The sequence below is a fragment of the Venturia canescens genome, chromosome 11 (genome assembly GCF_019457755.1).
Source record: "Venturia canescens isolate UGA chromosome 11, ASM1945775v1, whole genome shotgun sequence".
NCBI classification, from domain to species: domain Eukaryota; kingdom Metazoa; phylum Arthropoda; class Insecta; order Hymenoptera; family Ichneumonidae; genus Venturia; species Venturia canescens.
The window spans coordinates 9995403-10014231 of record NC_057431.1 but is presented as its reverse complement, the minus strand read 5'-3'; the positions used below and the strand labels follow the sequence as shown (position 1 = coordinate 10014231).

The 18829-nt window shown below is 37.9% G+C and overlaps 4 protein-coding genes and 1 long non-coding RNA gene across 9 annotated transcripts; 3 read left to right on the top strand and 2 right to left on the bottom strand.

Annotated features, from left to right (window-relative positions):
• The first annotated feature begins 353 nt into the window (after positions 1 to 353).
• On the top strand, positions 354 to 2817 carry LOC122418032 (3-hydroxyisobutyrate dehydrogenase, mitochondrial). 3 transcript variants are annotated; one of them, XM_043432031.1, is made up of 7 exons: positions 354 to 534; positions 659 to 1095; positions 1155 to 1333; positions 1463 to 1587; positions 1669 to 1879; positions 2350 to 2476; positions 2593 to 2817. In XM_043432031.1, exons 2-7 carry the CDS (start codon positions 964 to 966, stop codon positions 2773 to 2775), a joined length of 957 nt encoding a protein of 318 aa, XP_043287966.1. In that variant the 5' UTR covers positions 354 to 534; positions 659 to 963; the 3' UTR covers positions 2776 to 2817. The 3 variants fall into 3 exon arrangements, with proteins under 3 accessions (XP_043287966.1, XP_043287968.1, XP_043287967.1); XM_043432033.1 differs by having other exon boundaries at positions 354 to 909; positions 1016 to 1095; XM_043432032.1 differs by having other exon boundaries at positions 359 to 1095; positions 1466 to 1587.
• A 1755-nt stretch (positions 2818 to 4572) lies between these two features.
• On the top strand, positions 4573 to 8108 carry or (AP-3 complex subunit sigma-2 or). 2 transcript variants are annotated; one of them, XM_043432712.1, is made up of 4 exons: positions 4573 to 4778; positions 5016 to 5363; positions 5504 to 5887; positions 7303 to 8108. In XM_043432712.1, exons 2-4 carry the CDS (start codon positions 5295 to 5297, stop codon positions 7423 to 7425), a joined length of 576 nt encoding a protein of 191 aa, XP_043288647.1. In that variant the 5' UTR covers positions 4573 to 4778; positions 5016 to 5294; the 3' UTR covers positions 7426 to 8108. The 2 variants fall into 2 exon arrangements, with proteins under 2 accessions (XP_043288647.1, XP_043288648.1); XM_043432713.1 differs by lacking the exons at positions 4573 to 4778; positions 7303 to 8108 and adding an exon at positions 6375 to 6784 and having other exon boundaries at positions 4839 to 5363.
• Positions 7781 to 10067, bottom strand: LOC122418470 (GATA zinc finger domain-containing protein 1). 2 transcript variants are annotated; one of them, XM_043432711.1, is made up of 5 exons: positions 9969 to 10067; positions 8948 to 9605; positions 8418 to 8620; positions 8124 to 8333; positions 7781 to 7895 (listed from the first exon to the last, which is right to left on the bottom strand). In XM_043432711.1, exons 2-5 carry the CDS (start codon positions 9236 to 9238, stop codon positions 7865 to 7867), a joined length of 735 nt encoding a protein of 244 aa, XP_043288646.1. In that variant the 5' UTR covers positions 9239 to 9605; positions 9969 to 10067; the 3' UTR covers positions 7781 to 7864. The 2 variants fall into 2 exon arrangements, with proteins under 2 accessions (XP_043288646.1, XP_043288645.1); XM_043432710.1 differs by having other exon boundaries at positions 8948 to 10067.
• A 611-nt stretch (positions 10068 to 10678) lies between these two features.
• LOC122418467 (uncharacterized WD repeat-containing protein alr2800-like) lies at positions 10679 to 18486 on the top strand. Its single transcript, XM_043432707.1, has 16 exons — positions 10679 to 10876; positions 11156 to 11293; positions 12187 to 12358; positions 12897 to 13042; positions 13155 to 13384; positions 13888 to 14129; positions 14211 to 14414; positions 14487 to 14632; positions 14701 to 14929; positions 15152 to 15297; positions 15373 to 15608; positions 15900 to 16255; positions 16402 to 16492; positions 16688 to 16944; positions 17096 to 17246; positions 17373 to 18486. Exons 1-16 carry the CDS (start codon positions 10827 to 10829, stop codon positions 17534 to 17536), a joined length of 2958 nt encoding a protein of 985 aa, XP_043288642.1. The 5' UTR covers positions 10679 to 10826; the 3' UTR covers positions 17537 to 18486.
• LOC122418474 (uncharacterized) lies at positions 11069 to 17218 on the bottom strand. The gene is made up of 3 exons (XR_006262509.1): positions 17084 to 17218; positions 12252 to 12402; positions 11069 to 12116 (listed from the first exon to the last, which is right to left on the bottom strand). It is a non-coding gene; the product is annotated as an uncharacterized lncRNA (long non-coding RNA).
• Positions 18487 to 18829: the final 343 nt, after the last annotated feature.

Below are 18829 nucleotides of genomic sequence, written 5' to 3'. Positions count from 1 at the left end.
TGAATTTTTTTCTTGTGTTGATTTAAAAAAAAATTTTTATTTTTTCCTTCAATAGACTGGAAAGTGCTCTTTTTAATTGAATTTTATTAAATTTGACATTTTCTCTGCGATTGAATTCCTAAATTTGAATTTTGCTTTAAAAAAAAAACTAAAAAATTTGCTTTATTTTTCTTCCTCTTATTCAGTTGAAAAAATCATTTGAAAGGTGTTGGAAAACATCTGTTATGAGAAAAAGCATACACGATTTGACACATCAATGGCGCTTTTATCATGCCCTCGTAATTTTATCTTCCAGTAGCGATAAGTCATCCCCACTCCTTGGCCGTTGTCTTCGTGTCGCGCATAACTAATTCATGAAATGCAAAACGTTTCTTTCTCGTTTTACCTGTTTTACAATTACCGATCATTTTCTCTTACAAAAGAAACAAATTTATAAAATAATGCAATTCGCCTCATTTCTATGCGCGTTATCGAGAACACTTAAAACAGTTTGTTTTTTAAATTCCATAAAAAAAGTAGTTTTCACACGTCGAAGTGAGTAAACGAATGAATCGGATGAACTGAAAACGTTTGAATTTTCATGCGCCTCGAATTTTATCGTGTTCATTATTTTATTTACAATTTATCAAGCTAATCGATTGTAAAAAATGTTTTTCAGTTAAAATTTTAAATAAAATTCTCAATCGCCTGGGTTTATTGTCGAAGTAAATCGATCACGAATTCGAGTAAAGAGGAGAGAATTTCTTCATTTTCATATCGAGTGATTGACTTAGCATTTATAAATATTTCGTGCGAGCCTCCGAGGGCAAACGATAAGAGTCGTCTCGTTCAGTCGGTCGTTGCTTTCGGAAGATAAAACACCAAAAATGATGAGCGTCCGTACAATAACACGTGCCTTTGGCTTGGAGAGTAAGCGAAAAAACGTAAAACTTTTTCAACGAAAATGTGTCAAAAATAGTGAAAATGTTTACTGGAAAATTGAATAATTTATCAAAACAATATTTATTGGGTGAAGGTAAACGAAACTTTGCAAATATTGGTTTCGTTGGACTTGGCAACATGGGCAGCAAAATGGCACGCAATATGTTAAAAAAGGTAATTCCGAATATTCGTCACAGCAGGATTATCAACGAATAAAATAATCGAAAATTCAGGGTTACAAAATCACTGTTTACGACGTGAACAAAAGTGCTGTCTCGAGTTTGGTCGAGGCTGGTGCAAACGGTGCTCCAAATCTCAGCGCTATTTCCGACGAGTCCGATATTATTGTTTCGATGCTGCCATCCAATCAACACGTTCTCGACTGTTACGTCAGTCAAAATGGAATTCTCAGGTTGTAAAAAAAAAAAAATGAATTGCAATTTGAATAATCGAAAAATCTTCATTTTTCTTTTTTTTTAAATTGTTGTTTTTTTTTTTTTTTTTAAATTTTATACTTTTTATTTAACGCTGAACACCGAAGCAGCGGAGTGAAAAAGAACGCGTTACTAATCGACTGCAGCACGATCAACCCTTCAGTTTCTCAACAAGTTGCAGCTGAAGCTGCTGAGAAACGAGTGAATTTCGTCGATGCACCAGTTTCCGGAGGTACAATGAAAAATTCGGTTTAATCCGTGCAATCGAACCCTGCCAAAGCCTCTGAAAAAAAAATAAAATAAAAATACTCAGGAGTCAACGCCGCCGCTGCTGGAACTCTGACCTTTATGGTTGGGGGCACGGAAACGAACTTTGATCGGGCGAAACCAATTCTCGAGTGCATGGGCTCGAGAATTTTTCACTGTGGTGAAGTTGGATTGGGCCAAGCTGCCAAGCTGTGCAACAATATGCTGCTCGCTATAAGCATGATTGGGACTGCCGAAGCATTCAATTTGGGCTCTAAGTACGTTCAGATCTCATGCTGACGAGTATTATTGACAATTTTTGCATGAAAAATCAGATTTTTTCGAGATTCGCTCTCTTTAATGGAAAAAAATGTGAGAAATGTTTGAAAATCGGGACTTTAAATGATGAGATTTTATTGACCGTGAAATTCTGAAGAGAAATGTCCTCAGCCATTTTTTTATCCGATTCACCGTTCGCGAGATATTGACCAATTTAGAAGGCAGCCAATCCCGAGCGCCGTGACCACGGAGCGCTGCGTGGGGGGCACGCCCCGCCCTACTGTAAGCCCAGGATTGGCTGGCGTCTTCGTTACGCGATAACTCCTGAACCGTAAGCCTGACGGGAAAACTGCTCAGAACTTTTCTCTTCAGAATTTTGTGAACTTACTTTCTAAAGCTCGAGAATATAAAAATTACTGTAAACAAAGGATTTGCAAAAATAAAATACTTTTTCCCACTAATTTTTCAGACTTGGCCTCGACCCGAAAGTCTTGGCCAGCATCATAAATTCGAGCTCAGGAAGATGTTGGTCCTCGGAACAATACAATCCTGTTCCAGGGATACTCGAAAACGTGCCCAGCTCGAACAGCTACAAGGTTTCAAAAAATGATTTTTTTAAATTTAATTTTTATTTTTTCCCAATTTTTGATCGCCATTTTAAAGCATTTTTCATGCGCAATTCCAAATTATAAATTGAATTATTCAAACTCAGGGAGGCTTCGGTGCTGCACTCATGACCAAAGACCTTGGACTGGCTCAAGAAGCTGCCGGAATCGCTGGAGCACCTATTCCTTTGGGGTCATTAGCTCATCAATTGTATAAAACTCTTTTAGCTTCTGGCTTCACCGACAAAGATTTTAGTGTCATTTATCAATTCCTGAAGGGCAATAATTAATGTATTTTTATACTTTTTAATAAAACAAATTTTTTTTTTAATTTTAGAAAAAAGGAGTTCTTTTAGTTTTTTTTACCATGCAGCAGCTTGGAGATAGAAATTCGAATTGGGGACAAAAAATTCTTCGTAATTATTCGCCTCTTTTCCAAATCATCGTACAAGAGTATTCAGAAACATGATTTTGGTGGTGCGCACTGGAAAAAGAAATTGAAAAATTTTGATTTATTACGCAACAGTATAAATTGAGCATGGATTAAATGTTTCCAAATTAATTATAATAAAAAATGATTATAAACATGTGAATAAATAAGAACAGATTCAATAATTAGGTTAGTTCACATTTGAGCCAAAATGATTTTTCAATGCGAGTTTTTTTGTGAAGAATTGATTAATGAAATTCTGTATTATTTAGAAAAATATTCGAAATTTTTCGTCGAAATAAATTTAAAAAAAATGTTTTTCTCAATCCGAGTGCCACGAGAGTCGAGTGGCGAGACCTAGCGAGTGGCGACTGGGGAGTACTGAACTTTCGGTTGCATGTAACGCCTCCGAGCGGGAATTATAGTAACTATCATTTCGAATGATTTAGTTTTGGGTGGGTTCGATTGATAAGGAGTTGAAACTCGCCTTGCTAATTTCTCTTCAATAACTCAAGACAAAGATTTAAATGTTTGATGAATATATTGACGAAAATATGGATCTTGACTCTTCGGCTGACAACAATGTTCTCTCTAATTCTATTCCGTTCGACTTTTAGTCTCACAAATCTTTTGGTTCTCACGCGCAGACTCTGTACGCTCCGCTCATACGCGGACCAATCACGCTGGTTTTCATCCTCCCAGTCATTCAATTCTGGGGTCTCGCGACCCACGCTTCTTCGGTTTCACACGCTCGCTTCGCAACCCTTATTATTCTAGGTCCTTAGCATAAGAGTGACGAAGGATATGTCCTAGCCTAATATTTATAAGATGAAAGTGGGTAAAAGTATCGTATTGGGATATTAAGAGTATGGATCGTCGACTAACCTCACTTGGAATTTTTGAAATTGAAATTCTCTGACACGGTTTGACCGATTGAGAGGATGGATCAGTCGGTATCGCAACCGTGAGTGCGAGAGAGATAGCTGCAAATTTCGAAATCGAAATTCTTTGACACAGCTTAACCGATTAAAAAAAGGCTCTGTCAGTCGATTTTTGCCATCGTTCTGCGTAGGCTGACAGAGCCTTTTTTTAATCGGTCAAACTGTGTCAGAGAATTTCAATTTCGAAAATTCCAAGTGAGGTTAGTCGACTGATCCATACTCTTAAAAAAAGGCTCTGTCAGCCTACGCAGAACGATGGCAAAAATCGACTGGCAGAGCATTTTTTTAATCAGTCAAACTGTGTCAAAGCATTTTGATTTCGAAATTTGCAGCTATCTCTCTCGCGCTCACGGTTGCGATGTACCGACTGATCCATCCTCTTAAAACTATTTATATAAGAAATCAAAGAAAGCCTTATTTCGATACATTTCAACGTATGGAGATTATTATAATGTAAACTATAAGAATGAGTTAGTCAATACGTTCATATTTCTTATCGACTAGCGGTTATTGTTTATGGTATACTTATATATTAGTCACCCAAGTCCGTCACGTTCCTCTCATTTATTAATATTTCAATGATCGAATTATCAAATCCGTATGAAAAGCTAAAGTACGAAATTCACAAATCCGCGGTCCTTAGCGCAGAAATCAGCGCACTCTGGTGACGAATTACGCATTCGTCACATGCAGACTCTTGCACCGCCTCACGCGGCCAATTTCACGGAACTACTTTCTCGGCGTGAAACTCCGAGATTTTCAATTTCATTGTTATCCCATGTTGATTATTTATCATCGACCGCGATAATATTTCATTTTTCATGATCATCCAAAGATTCACGAAATAAAATAACTAATAATTATTTCATCCCGTTCTAAAATAACTGTTTCATCTGTCAGGGTGGGTTGTTCCAACTTCTAGGTAAGCCTATCTGACAGTTAATTTACTCGCCAGGTAAGCTACCTAGAAGTTGGAACAACCCGCCCTCCAGTTGAATTATATATTTATTCTTTTTTCGTATAATGGATTATTTTTCAACTATGACATAAATTTTTGTAATTCGTAAAAACAGTTTTTCTAAATTCGAATATACTCAGATTCGGCGATATTATTTTTTGTATTACTGTAATCGAAATATAATAATTGCACCGTTTTCAGTTCTTATAATTCTCTTCATCACGTTGCTGCTACAAATATAAAAGTTTGCATTTATTCAAATCTTTGACAACGTGTGTGTGTAATAAAAACATCTGGAACGTGCATTTGTGTTGGAGAAGCATGAACATAACCTCACTTTCGTGACAATCTGTGAAATATTGACGGATGAAGAATCCCGAATCTGTAGCAAAGAACTATAGATAGAGCTTATTCTTATAAATAATGAGCATATTGTTGAAACTCTAGTAATCTGATATACATCATTGAATAATTGAAAAAATGATCAAAGCCATTTTGGTTTTTAACAATCATGGGAAACCCCGATTGTCCAAATTTTACGAATACTTCGTAAGTATATTTTTGTGTTTCACGTTTTACGTAGCGTATGTTGTGTTTATCGCTCCTTGACATGCCACATATTTTTAAATTGATTGAATTTTCTTCAATAAGAGAATTTGATAATTGATAAAAAAATATTATGTTTCAAGAACGAGGACATGCAGCAACAAATAATCAAAGAGACATTCCAATTGGTATCGAAAAGAGACGACAATGTGTGCAATTTTTTGGAAGGTGGAAGTTTGATCGGTGGATCCGATTACAAGCTAATTTATCGTCACTATGCAACATTGTACTTTGTTTTTTGCGTTGACAGCTCCGAATCGGAGCTTGGAATCCTCGATCTCATTCAAGTGTTTGTAGAAACATTGGACAAGTGTTTTGAAAACGTTTGTGAGCTCGATCTCATATTTCACGTTGACAAAGTGCATTACATACTCAACGAATTAGTCATGGGCGGAATGGTGCTAGAAACGAATATGACAGAAATTCTCACAAGGATCGAGGAACAAAATAAATTGGAAAAACAGGAGGTGAGTCTGTCTAACCTGCTAATGAAATTTCTTATCATTTTCTTTCCTTAACTCTGTTAATTGCTATTGACACTAAAACAATCGAAATTAAGGAATGTTCGAGGGTGGTACAACATTTGCTACAGAGTTCTGTGCACCGGCTCTGCAGAACTCTTACAAGCAAACGTGGTTTGTCGCTCTCAGGCCTTTGAACCCAAAGAATTTGAAGAAAAATTCATTCCATTAAAAAATCTATCAGGGAATATTAAAATTTTTAGTTTTTCAGAAATAAAATCATTTCGTAGACTCAAAAAAAAAGTGGAATAAAAATTTTTGTCTATCCATCTTCAAAATCGGTTTTTCTGGTGTCAATTGCAAACTAAATTAATTTGGAATGAGCTTGCCTGTAGAAAGAATCATTTGGAGAGCGCTCGGTGATTGACATTGAAAAAAAAATAGTTATTCGGTGGCGGTGGCGCTGATGTATTGCTAACGTGCTACATTTTAGGGGATTTACAAAACGAGACGATCTCGTTCGCCGAGAGCTTCCTCGTACGTCCTACTGGGGCCCCCTCTCTAAGCTAATCGCCATAAAAATCTCTAGGCCCGACATGAAACAAAAAAAAACCAGTTGTTTGCGTACCTCTAAAAACAATGCTGAACGAAAAAAACCACTAAATTTCGTATTTTTGAACACTTACATTCCGTCATAAGAGCATCGAATCAATACTAAAATAACAGTGTGTACATAATTTTTTTGAAGCTTCTTAACTGTTTCCACTGTCACTCGCTCTTTTTTTCAACTAATTTTCTGTCTACGATGAAATCTCAAAACCCTAGTGCCTTAAATCCTAAACTGTAAATCTCTATGAACAATTATTGATAACCATAATAAACTAAAAAGAACACAGAAATCAATCCAAGCGTATTCTCTTTGTCGATAAAATTTTGGCTGCTTCTCTGCGTGCTGTACGCTTCCAAAAATTTTTTGTAACCCCCCTTTGAAATGTTTCGTGCTTGTGTTACCAGCTAGAAATTTTATTCTGTCAGAATTTCGTTGAGAGAGTATTACACAGATCAACTAAAATTCGCAGTATCATCAAATACTGATTTTTTATTAATCTTTTGAATTTTTAAAGATTTAATCTCAACTCCAAAATCGAGTGTTATTAAAAATGAATAATTTTTTCAACACTCCACAGAATTTTGAGAAGAAAATTCTGATGAAATAAAGTTTGATCGCAGACAAAAGTGTCTCCTGAAAATGCATCGATTCCCAACTTCCTCGAGCTATTATTTGCCCTCGATAATCTCGTAGTTAGAATATCTCTAACAAAAGAATGAAAGTGATGCTTTAGAGGTGAAAAGCAAAAGAGAAAAGGAAGAAAGAAAAATTCTGTCTTTTTGTTGTATTTGCGGCGGTGGATGTTGAGCAGGCAGGGATCACAGCGGCGACAGCTCGCGCTGTATCTGCGGTGAAGAACATGAATATTCCGCAACAGATAAAGGACATGAAGCTTCCGGATTTGCCGCAGGCAATAAAGGATCTCAAATTCTGACCAGCCGTTACGTCATTGGAACCGAGCTGACCGGGCCCTCCTCCAATCGACAATATCGCCAGCAGAAAAGATTCGACGTTTTCGTCTTCTGCGACCTCTTCCACTGCCTCCTCATCCTCCTCGTCCTCTTCCTCGTGTTACGACGCTATTCGTGAGAGTGAAAACGAGCCGATGTTGACAGTGCTAAGTAATACTTCGAAATCGCGTCGTCCGAGCTACCGGAGTCGGGGCCTCGAAATTCCATTCAATTGAATAACAGTTTTGGGTGTTAATTCATCCATTTTATCTCGTCAACGATCAAGGGAGTGTCCTTTCCAGCGTCACTCAAAAACTTTATTTACCCCGCCCCCCCCCCCCCCACTCGCTCCCCCGGTTACATTGAATATATTCAATGAAAACAAGGACCAACCAACGAGATGCCAAATACATTCAGCACGACTCAAATCCTCCGATCCAGGGTCGTTTTAAAGCTACAATTTAAATATTCACTGCAAATTATTATCATACTGTTATTATTAATGATAAATTAAATAAAATTAAATACTATTATGACAATGATAAACACAAATGTCTTTTTTCAAATTTACACTTATTGTGTTATTCAACGAGTTTGTAGAGATAGTAATCAAAGAATTTCCTGCGCTGAGAAGTCTGTAAATTACAATAAAATATTCGAAGCGATATTTCAATAGTTTTACTTCTTTACTGCGTTCAATTCGTTTCGTAGCGATGTCCAAATGTAGCCAGCACCGGTCTCCGTTAGCGGAGGAGGGTAAGGAGTGTTTTTCAGTTTGTAGTAGTCGGATGGAGCATGCATTACAAACTCCATGCAGTCAAGCTTCCGAGGTAAATCTTCTTCAGGCCCAATAATGTAAGTCTCTGGACTGAAGCCTTGGTAAGGCGGAGGACTGGAAAAAAAAAAGTTCTTCGGTTTCTTGCCTCTTGGAAAGTGCCTAATTTCTATCTGAGTCATGCCAGTCTGGGAATAGCACCTCGATGTTGTTGGCAAAAGCCATGTCACTGCTGCACTTTTTTCACAGTACTGATCCGTCAGTAAACCTCTTATTTGGGCGTAGTAAATTCCTCCATCTGTGTCTTCCATTGACACTATGTCACCAGTTTGGAAATACGATCCTTTGTAAAAAACAAAATTACTGGTGACTGGCGTTGCTACTGCTGACGGAGCTTTTATTGGCTGTGGGAAAAATGAATGACTCAGTTTCATGGTATTTTATTGGATTGGAAATTTCGTTCCATTTCATTTGATTTCAATGGTTTCTTAGTTGTTTGCAATTTTTTTGTGAGATTCAATTGACTTGAGAATGATTTTGAAGTTCAAAACAATCATTGAGTAGGTTTATTTTTCAATGGAAGTTTTTCAAAGCTTCCTGAACTTCATGAATATCTTTTGAGCTCCACAACTGAAATTTAGATATTAAAATTGAATATAAATAAACATTATAAATATTTAAATAAAATATTAATTATTTTTGTATCATTCAATAAATTGAAAGGTGAAAACCTGTTTTTTAAATATATGACGACGACCTTTGCCCTTAGGCACAGTTTTAAGGGCCGATCCGTTAGTAGCTTTAGGCTTGCAATATCGTGTGATTCTAGTACTTTTTCTTGACGGTTTGCCATTCGTGCTATTTTTATCCTCGTCTTCATTTTTCACAATTGTGTTTGCATCGCTGAGATTTCTTTCATCGTCAAGACAAGAATTACACAGACTGCCTGTATCTGTCGCATGCCACAAAGGGGTTTCTCGAGTTCCGCAACGAACACATTCGGGTTTTTCACCGAGAGGCATCTTGACAATGTTTTTTTTTATTTTTCACTCAATTCGTTAGCTCTCTCAATTTTTGGATTAGATTTTTTTAGGTCATTCGGTACAAATGCGAAAATTTTGAATTCCAACAATTTTTTTGTGTTTCGACGTTAAACGTTGATGAATGTCAACATTCAATTTCGTTGATAATTCTCAATTCAATCTTTGCACTCAAATTCAATATTCATCTTCACTGGGTTAACCGAACTTTTTGTTTACAATTTTAGGTGTAACAACATAACCTCACTGAATAATATCATTCGATCTCGAGCGTATCACGTCAATCTTTTTTTCACCTTCATCGCAAATGAACCCTCGAAAGGTAAATCGTCACGTTTTGAATCACGATCTATCGAAAATTTAATTATAAAAGTGTTTTGAATAAAAGAGAAAAAATTTCAAAGAAATTAATTGCTGTTCGAATTCGATAACACACGAGTCCAGTGAGTTTAAAAAGTTCAAGTGGTAAATTCAAAAAGTTCGATGTGCCAGCCAAAAAAATGGTTTGAACCCTTTTTTGTTTATATTTTTTCCAAATTCGAAAACGAAATTTTTCCTTGGAATCCTCTCAGTCAGAATAGAATTTGTTCAATCCCCGCCATGCACGACCGTTTACGAGAACCTCAAAAAGGTCAAGAACAAAGCATTCGTGTGAGGATATGCCAGCGAGAACATAAAATAATTATGGTTAATTCCGTTTGAAAAAAAGGACATTTAGCTAATGATGATAGCGCAGAGACGTGACGACAGGAAGGGGGAAATCGGCGTGTAATATCGATCTTAGAAAAAAGGCAACGACACGTGTATCACCGAACACCGAACTCGTCAACCGTCAAACACAAACGAAGGGTCAGCCGGTACGGATGTGTTCGCCGCGCGAGATTGATTCGAACAAATAAATTCGAGATTAGAGTGAACAGAGTGTTTGACATGAAAATTTTCAGTGAAAAAAATACAGAAATTTGTTCTACGTAAAAAATCGAGACATCAAATTTCTCACTGTTTTCTAACCTCCTCGAATTGTCAAATTTTTCGTGTCTTCGGTAACCACGATTGACCACGAGTGGGAACATGTGCTTTCCCTAGCAGTGAGTGAAACACAACATCAAAATTATTTCAATATTTATTCACAAAATTCGATCTTCAAATTCACAAGAATAAACACACTAAAAAATCAAGGACGTTTTTAGTTTTTTTTTCTCTGCCGCACAACAGCATTAATACGCGTTATTTTCCAATGTCCTCAGTTGTTCCCGCTAATGGATATTACTCGAGGTGTTTTTTTTAACTATTTTTATTTTTTATACTTTTTCATTCTCCTTATCCGACGTAGCAATCGAGATGGTTGTTGGTCGATTAGACATAAATATAGCACTGGAAATATGTAGAACAGAGAAATACGTAGTAGAATGCTAAAGGAACGCGATATATTAAAAGTGAATGACACGGAGGAGGGGGCGGCTCTGTTTTTGCCATATCCTTCGCGGCAGTGTGTGATCGATATACATACATTTGTCGAATAACACGTCAGTTTTCAACTATTTTTCTCTTCCATAGCCATGTTTTTTTTATGCACTGTCGACATCGTCGTCGTCCAGCTACATGGTCGCGTGTCTCTGTGTACGTATTGCTAATGTTCTTTCGCACCCCCCCCCCTCCCTCCCCCGCCTCCTGGCTACCTTTCTAGGTTGCCGTCTATTTTTGCACCCCTTGTGCGTTTCCCTTTGCTTATTATCCAGAGGACATTTTTTAAGGATTTTGCACACACACAACGAAAGGGTAAAAACAGTAATTGAAAAATAAACGTCATTATATCTTCAATTCTTTATTAAAATTTTTTTTTAATCCTGTCAATAACAATACTGAAAAAATACAAATTACATTTTTTTTTAAATTTAGTCAAATTGTGCAAGTGCCTTTGAAAAAAGGCTCAACGATGATGGAAAATGTTCAACCGCTGCAAACACTCTCTATTCATACCAGCGATGTAAACAGCGTTGACTTCGCTGGTGATTGCGTCCTCGTCACCGCCTCTGGGTAAGTTTTCTTTCATGCTTTTTTTAGGGTTTTTCGCTCTCTGTTATTGTTCATATTTTAATGGTTATAGCTTGAAATTTTGTTGAATTTTGGAAAACGAGAGTTTGAAGATTATTCAAAGTAATGATAATCCACTCGATAGAGAATGAAACATTATTTTTTTCTTATTTTTTAATGTTCATTAATGAATTTTTGAAAACTCTGGTGAGTATTACTGGTTTTTAATGATCTCAATTATCTTTTTAAATAGAAAAAAAAGTGTACGTTGATCACAGGAATTCATGCGTCGTAGTCGGAGATAAAATTTAAATGATTTTTGACATAAAATTTTTCATTCCACTGACATTGACCATATTCCAAGCGACAGCTAATTGATTGATGGTTTCTATTTCTAATAAAAAGCATTCAGGATTCTATAGTCTGCGAATACGTCAGTGTCTCTAGCACTTAATACCACGCTCATAAAGTATTAAAAATTAATTGCATCGTATGTCTTTTACGGCTTTGCAATTCTGAGGGGTGGTAGAAAGTTAAGTGGCACGTATGAATGTCAAGCTATGAAATCGACTTAAGCACCTGAGGACTGCTTTTTTTCATTCGTACAAATGAATAAAAAATTTTAAATTGAAGTTTCTGCTTGTTTTGGAGCGGAACAAAGTGTCGGTCGATTCAGAGAGAATTGATAAAAAGCCACTGAACGGACGTTTAAAATTTTTCCTTATTTTTCTTATTATTGAAAATTTGATCAAGTTAAAAAATGATCAATATTTGGAAGAAATTCTCGAGAAAATTTCTTCTTTTTTTCTCCGCACGAAATAATTGCCTGTAAATATAAGTACGATAAAGAAGTTCAGAAAATGAGTTGATTGACTGACCGAAAAACTATTTTCAAGTGACAAACGTGTGAGGGTTTGGGAATGGCAAAGTGGCCTCGGATACAAAGAAGTTTCGTTCTCACCCTTGTTGGGTCACAAGTATGGAGTGACCTGTGTCAAGGTCAGTCCACAATCGACCATGCTCGCAAGTTCAAGTATCGACGGGACGACTCAATTATGGAATCTCAGGGTAACCACAGCCGATTTCTTCTTTTATCTTCCAATACGAATATCCTGAAAATGGTATCAATGAAAAAATTAGTTGATGCTCGTAAATATAATTTCAAGTTTTTTCGAAAAATTTCAAAATTTCCTTCCCAGAATAAAATAACAGGACATCGCAATTTCACGTTTTTGTTTCATTTTTTTTCTCTATCGATCTCGAGCTCAGGAACTCTGTTGCTTAACGCATTGGAAAATGAATTTTCTATTTTTACGTTGCAATAAAAAATTGTGCTTCTTTTCGAAAATAATCTAAATTACAACTCCGGATTAAGTCCCAAATGGGACTTTATTCCCACACTCGATTCGAACCTGTTAAGGTTAAAGTAGCAACAACCCAATTTGGGACCTCACACCCAGTTGTAATGGAGCGAAGAAAAGTCTCATTTGGGACTTAATTGGTGTCCACCAGCTCCCATGAGTCCAAATCAGGACTTTTTTGAGGGTCGATGATCCGAATAAATTTTTCCTGGCAACGAATGAAATTATTTTGATTAAATGAGCAGACCGGTTCAAAAATTCACACGATGGTGCAAGCTGGCGGAGAGGCGGTACGGGTCTGCAGGTTTTCGCCTGATTCAACGTTCCTGGTAACGGCTGGAGACAACGGTCAGGTATGCCTCTGGGATTTGGTGCGTCGAACTCTGTCGAGGCAAGTATTTCCAAGCATTAACATTCGTTATTAAGGGTAGATAAAGGAAGAAACTAAAGTGGACTCGGATATTCGACTTTAAATGTTTGTAAACGCTTTTGATTGGGGGCAGGAGTTTCCAGAAGCACGAGGGAGCCATCCAGAGCGTCTGTTTCTCTCCAGATTCCTCCTGGCTAATAACCACCTGTACTTTTGGCGTTTTGAAACTATTTTCCACCAACGAATTGTCCGACTCGTGCCTTACTGACAATCACATGGTCACCGCTTTTGCCAGTGTCGATGACGCCCATGACTTGGGCGTCGTGGGATGCGATTTTTCCATCTACCAGCAAGAAGCTACAGGTTTGTACAAAAATTTTAAATTTTTCTGCAGAAGATTCTGTAGCGGATCACCGAATGCTAAAAAAATTTTAAAAAGTCTCGCTCGGGGCTTACATCGACAAGCGAGACCAAAAAAGAGAAAATCGATTTTTTCTTCCTTCAATTCCAACTCTGGTTTCATCGTTCGACCCTCAGGTAAAGATTTAATTCAACCGAGCGAAGAAAAGTCCCATTTGGGGCTTGATTTGGGTCTCATACGTTGGCTTGAGTCCCATACGAACTCTTTATGGATTTCAGTGGTTTCTTCCCTTTGTATTCATGAAGTTTGAAAGCATCGATGAATATTATTCAAAAGAAGTTTCCACAATTGATAAAGAAAAGTGTGAAGTACACTAGCGAGACATTTATTTCCAGCTTTTCCATTCCGGAGGTGCGGAATGAATGGATTGCTCTGAAAAATGCTGATTCTACTCGACCAAGTTAGCTTTCAATGATCTTCGTTGTTTTGTTTGTTAACTCTCCAGGTGAGAATGGTCCATTTTCGAAACTTTATCAACTGGCAACTTGCGGAAATGATCACAGCGTAAAGCTCTGGGAAGTGAGTGTGATCCAGGACAAATGCGAGGGTCGTCCGACTACAGCGAACATAACGCTGGTCCGGTTGCTCGAGAGGCACAGTAACGCGATAACGTGCGTTAGATTTAGTTCAAATGGTCTGTACATCGCTAGCAGCGGTCTCGACAAAACAACCGTCATATGGGAAAGCGTATGTTGGCAAACGACGCGAAACCCTTGCATTCGCTCTCTTTGGTTTTTCATTGATTTTCTTGCTTTCTTTGCTCATTAGCAAACTGGACGGATGGCCGCGGTGTTGGTGGGCCACAAGAGGTACGTCGCTTGTTGCGCATTCTCCAAGGACGGAAATCTTTTGGCAACTGGATCGAACGACAAATCCGTCATCGTTTGGGACCTCACCGGAGGCCTTAACGTCGACTCGGAAATCGTTAGGCATTGCAGTAGAAAATCGCACTGGACCGAGCAGAGGAAAGAGGTGAAGGGGGTTTGACACTTTGGAAAATAGGCCCGAGGAGAATCCTCATTTTTCGAGTTTTTCTTTTTCAAGAATACTCTCCAGGAGCACGAGTTCGTCCAGCAGGTTGAAAACTGCGCTGAGAACGATGTCGCCTTGCTACAAAGCTTGGACGAACACGCCGGGGCTGTGAACAGCGTTGCCATTCATGCGAACCACATGATTGCTTCGGCTTCGAGGTAAAACAGCCTGTAAACGGATTAGAGAATTTTATTTAACTCGCATCCTTTCTGTGCTTTCCTGACAGTGATAAATTCGTGAGAATTTGGTCCACTGACGAGAAAAAGGATGATAATCCAGATATGGGAGAAGAGGAAAACAATGACGAGGATGACATCGATAAGAAATTTGAAGAAAAACCATTCAGTCCCCTCGACGCTCACAAATACAGTGTCAACTACGTTGAATTCAGCCCTTGTGGCAAAATGCTCGCCTCCTGTTCCCTCGACGGCAGCACCATCATCTGGGACACTGAGGTAGAGATTATCCCTCGTTTTTCCATCCCTTGACGCAGCTTCTGTGTCAAACCCAAACAAAACCAAACGAACTCGAAAAAAAAACAATGAATCTATCTGACTTGGAACCTCTATTTTTTTTCAATTTTTCTCATTTCATTTAATTTTCCATTTGCAACTATAAATAAAATGATTTTATTGAAAAATTTCGTCACCATTTGCCTTGGATCCGTGTGTGCGAAGACGGGAGTTCAGGCGAAAGCTTCCTTCATTAATTCTGGTTCAGCGATCAGAGTGTGCAGATGGTCACCGGACGGTACAAAAATCGCGACAGCGGGGGACGACGAGAAAACGACGCTTTGGGACGTCGAGACGATGCAGGAAATGCGGTGAGTTCCAAAGGCTTAGTCAAACTTCGTAATAAGCTCGTCACACAGAGTAAAAAGAGTTTTATGAGTTGGCAGAGTATTCGAGGGCCACGCCGATGCGATTACGGGAATCGCGTTCACCCCGGACTCACGGTACATCGTCACCGCTTGCAGCGAAGGAGCCTGGCGAATGTTTGATACTGCGAATCCCACTAACCCAGCAAATGACGATGAATCCAACGACGCTCTTGTCGTCTGCGATGACGCACACGACCTGGGGGTCCAGGGCTGCGATTTCAGCCCTGCCTCTTCAGGACCCTACGCCACGCCTGGTAATTTAATAAAAGTCTCCATCGAGACCTACCCGGGTCTTGATTTGTCCACTCAAACCCCAATTAGGACTTTTGTCAACTTTTTCTCCAGGAATTCGCTGATTCCCAACGAAATTTTTAGAACGAATTTGATTCTAAACTTCTCAAGCTTTCTTTCTGGAATTTTGTTCACATTTTTAGTAATTTTTTGAGAAAAAATTCTAGACTCGAGGAAACTGTCCCCCTGGAAGTCAGGCTAAGAACTACCGGAGTCGAAAAAATCTTGACGACTTTGATTTGCCCTTAAAACAGGCATAAGGCAATCATCTTTCGATGAGAACACCTTGTACTATCTCCTGGCAACTTGTGGCAATGATTCGACAGTGAAGCTCTGGCAATTGAGCGTTTCCAAAGGCCAAGATACTTGTGAGGAAAATGGAGACGATGCGAAGGACCCCGAGGAGGAAGAAGAGACCGAAGAGAAGCTGGGCTCGAGCTCTAGCAATTCGGTCAGTGGTGGAGACTCCTCCGGGGGCGATGCTCGCTACAAAGTGAAACGGTGCCTCATGGGACACGGTGGCAACGTCATGGGAGTTAAATTCTCTCCGGTGCATGGAGAAATTTTGGGCAGCGTTGCAACCGATCGAACAGCCAGAATTTGGAGCGTCGTGAGTCTCGTTCATCGTTTCTCAAGTTTTTTTTAATAGATGAATGAGCAGGACAATCAATCTTTGACTCTTCGAATATAAAAAAATTGAGAATTTTAAGCTCTCGGGCTTCAACTTCCCTATGTAAAGGTCACTTTTTCTTCCAGCATTCGGGTGTTTGTCTTTACGTCTTGGAAAATCATGAAAGCTTGGTGACCACGTGTGCCTTCTCCAGGGATACTTCTCTCTTCGTTACAGGTTTGAAATCAATTGTCACTCATTAGCGAATCGCTGCGTTAGCCAACTGGTTGATCGATCAAAAAATTGAATGATCGATCCATGGATCGATGAATCTGAAAACCAAATATTTCATTAGTTCATCGACGAAACAACGAATTCAAAGATTTTCTCAATGGTAACAAATCATTTGATTTCAAATTCCTTCTGCAAAAGGTGCTCTGGACAAAACCGTTCTAATATGGCGAATCCCCCAGCAATTGGTGTCCCAAAGCACTCTGATCGACCGCTTGCGCCACAACAGAAAAAAAGTCTCGGATTGGAAGGCGGATGACATTGCCAAATGGATGAACGAAATTGGTCTTGCTCAGCTAGCCAAATCTGTTCGGGGATCTTACATGAATGGACGACATTTACTTTCCCTGTCGGAAGACGAGCTCGTCTCGAGGCTCGATATCGAAGAGGACGAATACGTAAATGAAAACGATTTTTTATTATTCTATTCTTTGAGAAGGTTCAAATGAAACCAATTTTTTTCTTGTTTTCATTTAATATTTTTTATCATTTTTGGTCTTCTGATTTTCTACTGTTATTCGGACATCTTTTGCTTACTTCTCTATTTAGATGGCAGAAACATTCAAGAGACAACTTTTCTGGCTGAAGCGTGAGAACAGGAGCCGTACAGAGGAAACGAGCATAGACGATGCGGATATGCCTCACGAATTTTTGTGTCCGATAACCCACGAAGTTATGAGAGAGCCCGTCAAGTGTTCAGGTGAATTCAAAGTTTCTGATTTTGACAGAGACTCAACGACACACCATAATCTTGGTTTTTCTATGTCGTTTCATGATTTTTTGTTTCATTGATTTTTTCATATTAATACAATGAAAAATCTTGCAGATGGTTTCATATACGAAAAGGCAGCGATAAACGAGTGGTTCTTGTGCGGCAAATACACTAGTCCGATGACAAACGAGCCTCTTCATGACACAACGTTCACACCTGCTGTCGCACTGAGAAATGCCATTTGTGCTCTTATACACGGCGAGAGGCCGGATCCTTAGGCAGAAAAGGGCTGAGGATAATTTATTATTGGCTCATTTCAATTGATTTTTATTGAAAATAATCACGAGTCCTCTGAAAACCTTGACTCGTTATGTGAGCACCATAAAGTTTTGAAAAATAGTCAATTAGACTGTTGAAAATGATGGTTGGAAATTTTGACACTTTGAATATCAATACTTAACCTAAATCATTTGAATTTTTTGTATTTTTAATGCAGGTGAGATTATTAATATCGAAAATTTTATTTTTTAACCATTTAATTGGGTCACAGTGACCCAGAAGATCATCCAAGGGTTACGTTTGTGTGCGTCATAAAAAAAAACCAAAAAAGTTACAAAATTTTATGGATTACACGAAGAATTTTGATAGGGACCAACTTATAATTATTATCATTGATAATTGTTATTATGATCTTGTCACATCACAGTATTAATTTACTTAATAATTTGATACTTGAAAATGTTCATTTATATTTTAAATAACAATTTTATCAACGAATGTAGATTGAAATCGTTGATAATGGTTTTGTTATCTGTGAAAATTATTAAGACCAAGGTTAGAAAAAAATGACAACTTTGGAGATTCAAAATTTTTCAAGCTTTTGATCGTTCTGGAAAATTCCCAAAATCGTTTATGTTTAAAAAAAGAATGAGACGGTATAGTAGAACAGCCACCTGATGCAATGGCATGGTACAATGAAAACTTTTTGAAAATTTTAGAAACTAAAAAATTTGACGAAATTTTAGGACCATGGAAACTAGAGACTAAAACATTTCTAAATTTTGGTGTCAAAAATTTTGAGTGTTTTTCTAGCAAAATATTCTCTTAAGAAAATCTTCAAAACGCACTTTATTCTACTCTCGTAAATAATATTGTTTGTATATTTCTTTAATACTTTCCTAGATTTTACAGTTTAAATGGAAAGAATAAAAGTTTTGAATGAAAATAATGAAATGACTTATTTAATTTTTAGTTTAGAAAGCCATTTTTTGCACCACAAACTAAGACTAAAGTGCCTAAATCACTAGGGACAATTATTTTCTCGAAAATTCAAGACTCTGCTAACGCTTGAGTGTGAGTTGAAACGAAAAATCTAACACACTGAATAATGACATTATCCGAAAACCATTGACTCATCACATACCTTTTCAGGAATTCACGGACAAAAAAAAATATTGAGCACGATATGAAATAAAAACAAACGGGATTAGTGTGTCGCAAAAAGTGGAGAGGGATTTTCTGCTCTCACCCGATCGACAGTAACGGCAAAAATTCGAACTAACTCCAAGAGG

What these genes read in the sequence shown, in the direction of transcription:
- LOC122418032 (XM_043432031.1), top strand. Translation starts at nt 964, where the DNA reads ATGTTTACTGGAAAATTGAATAATTTATCAAAACAATATTTATTGGGT. An exon ending in CGATGCACCAGTTTCCGGAG is followed by an intron (nt 1,588 to 1,668) that starts GTACAATGAAAA and finishes AAAAATACTCAG; the next exon opens with GAGTCAACGCCGCCGCTGCT. An exon ending in GCATTCAATTTGGGCTCTAA is followed by an intron (nt 1,880 to 2,349) that starts GTACGTTCAGAT and finishes CTAATTTTTCAG; the next exon opens with ACTTGGCCTCGACCCGAAAG.
- or (XM_043432712.1), top strand. Translation starts at nt 5,295, where the DNA reads ATGATCAAAGCCATTTTGGTTTTTAACAATCATGGGAAACCCCGATTG. An exon ending in CCAAATTTTACGAATACTTC is followed by an intron (nt 5,364 to 5,503) that starts GTAAGTATATTT and finishes TTATGTTTCAAG; the next exon opens with AACGAGGACATGCAGCAACA. An exon ending in ATAAATTGGAAAAACAGGAG is followed by an intron (nt 5,888 to 7,302) that starts GTGAGTCTGTCT and finishes GATGTTGAGCAG; the next exon opens with GCAGGGATCACAGCGGCGAC.
- LOC122418467 (XM_043432707.1), top strand. Translation starts at nt 10,827, where the DNA reads ATGCACTGTCGACATCGTCGTCGTCCAGCTACATGGTCGCGTGTCTCT. An exon ending in ATATCGAAGAGGACGAATAC is followed by an intron (nt 16,945 to 17,095) that starts GTAAATGAAAAC and finishes TTCTCTATTTAG; the next exon opens with ATGGCAGAAACATTCAAGAG. An exon ending in AGAGCCCGTCAAGTGTTCAG is followed by an intron (nt 17,247 to 17,372) that starts GTGAATTCAAAG and finishes AAAATCTTGCAG; the next exon opens with ATGGTTTCATATACGAAAAG.
- LOC122418470 (XM_043432710.1), bottom strand. Translation starts at nt 9,238, where the DNA reads ATGCCTCTCGGTGAAAAACCCGAATGTGTTCGTTGCGGAACTCGAGAA. An exon ending in GTCATATATTTAAAAAACAG is followed by an intron (nt 8,621 to 8,947) that starts GTTTTCACCTTT and finishes TTTTTCCCACAG; the next exon opens with CCAATAAAAGCTCCGTCAGC. An exon ending in GAATTGAACGCAGTAAAGAA is followed by an intron (nt 7,896 to 8,123) that starts GTAAAACTATTG and finishes TTTAAATTGTAG; the next exon opens with CTTTAAAACGACCCTGGATC.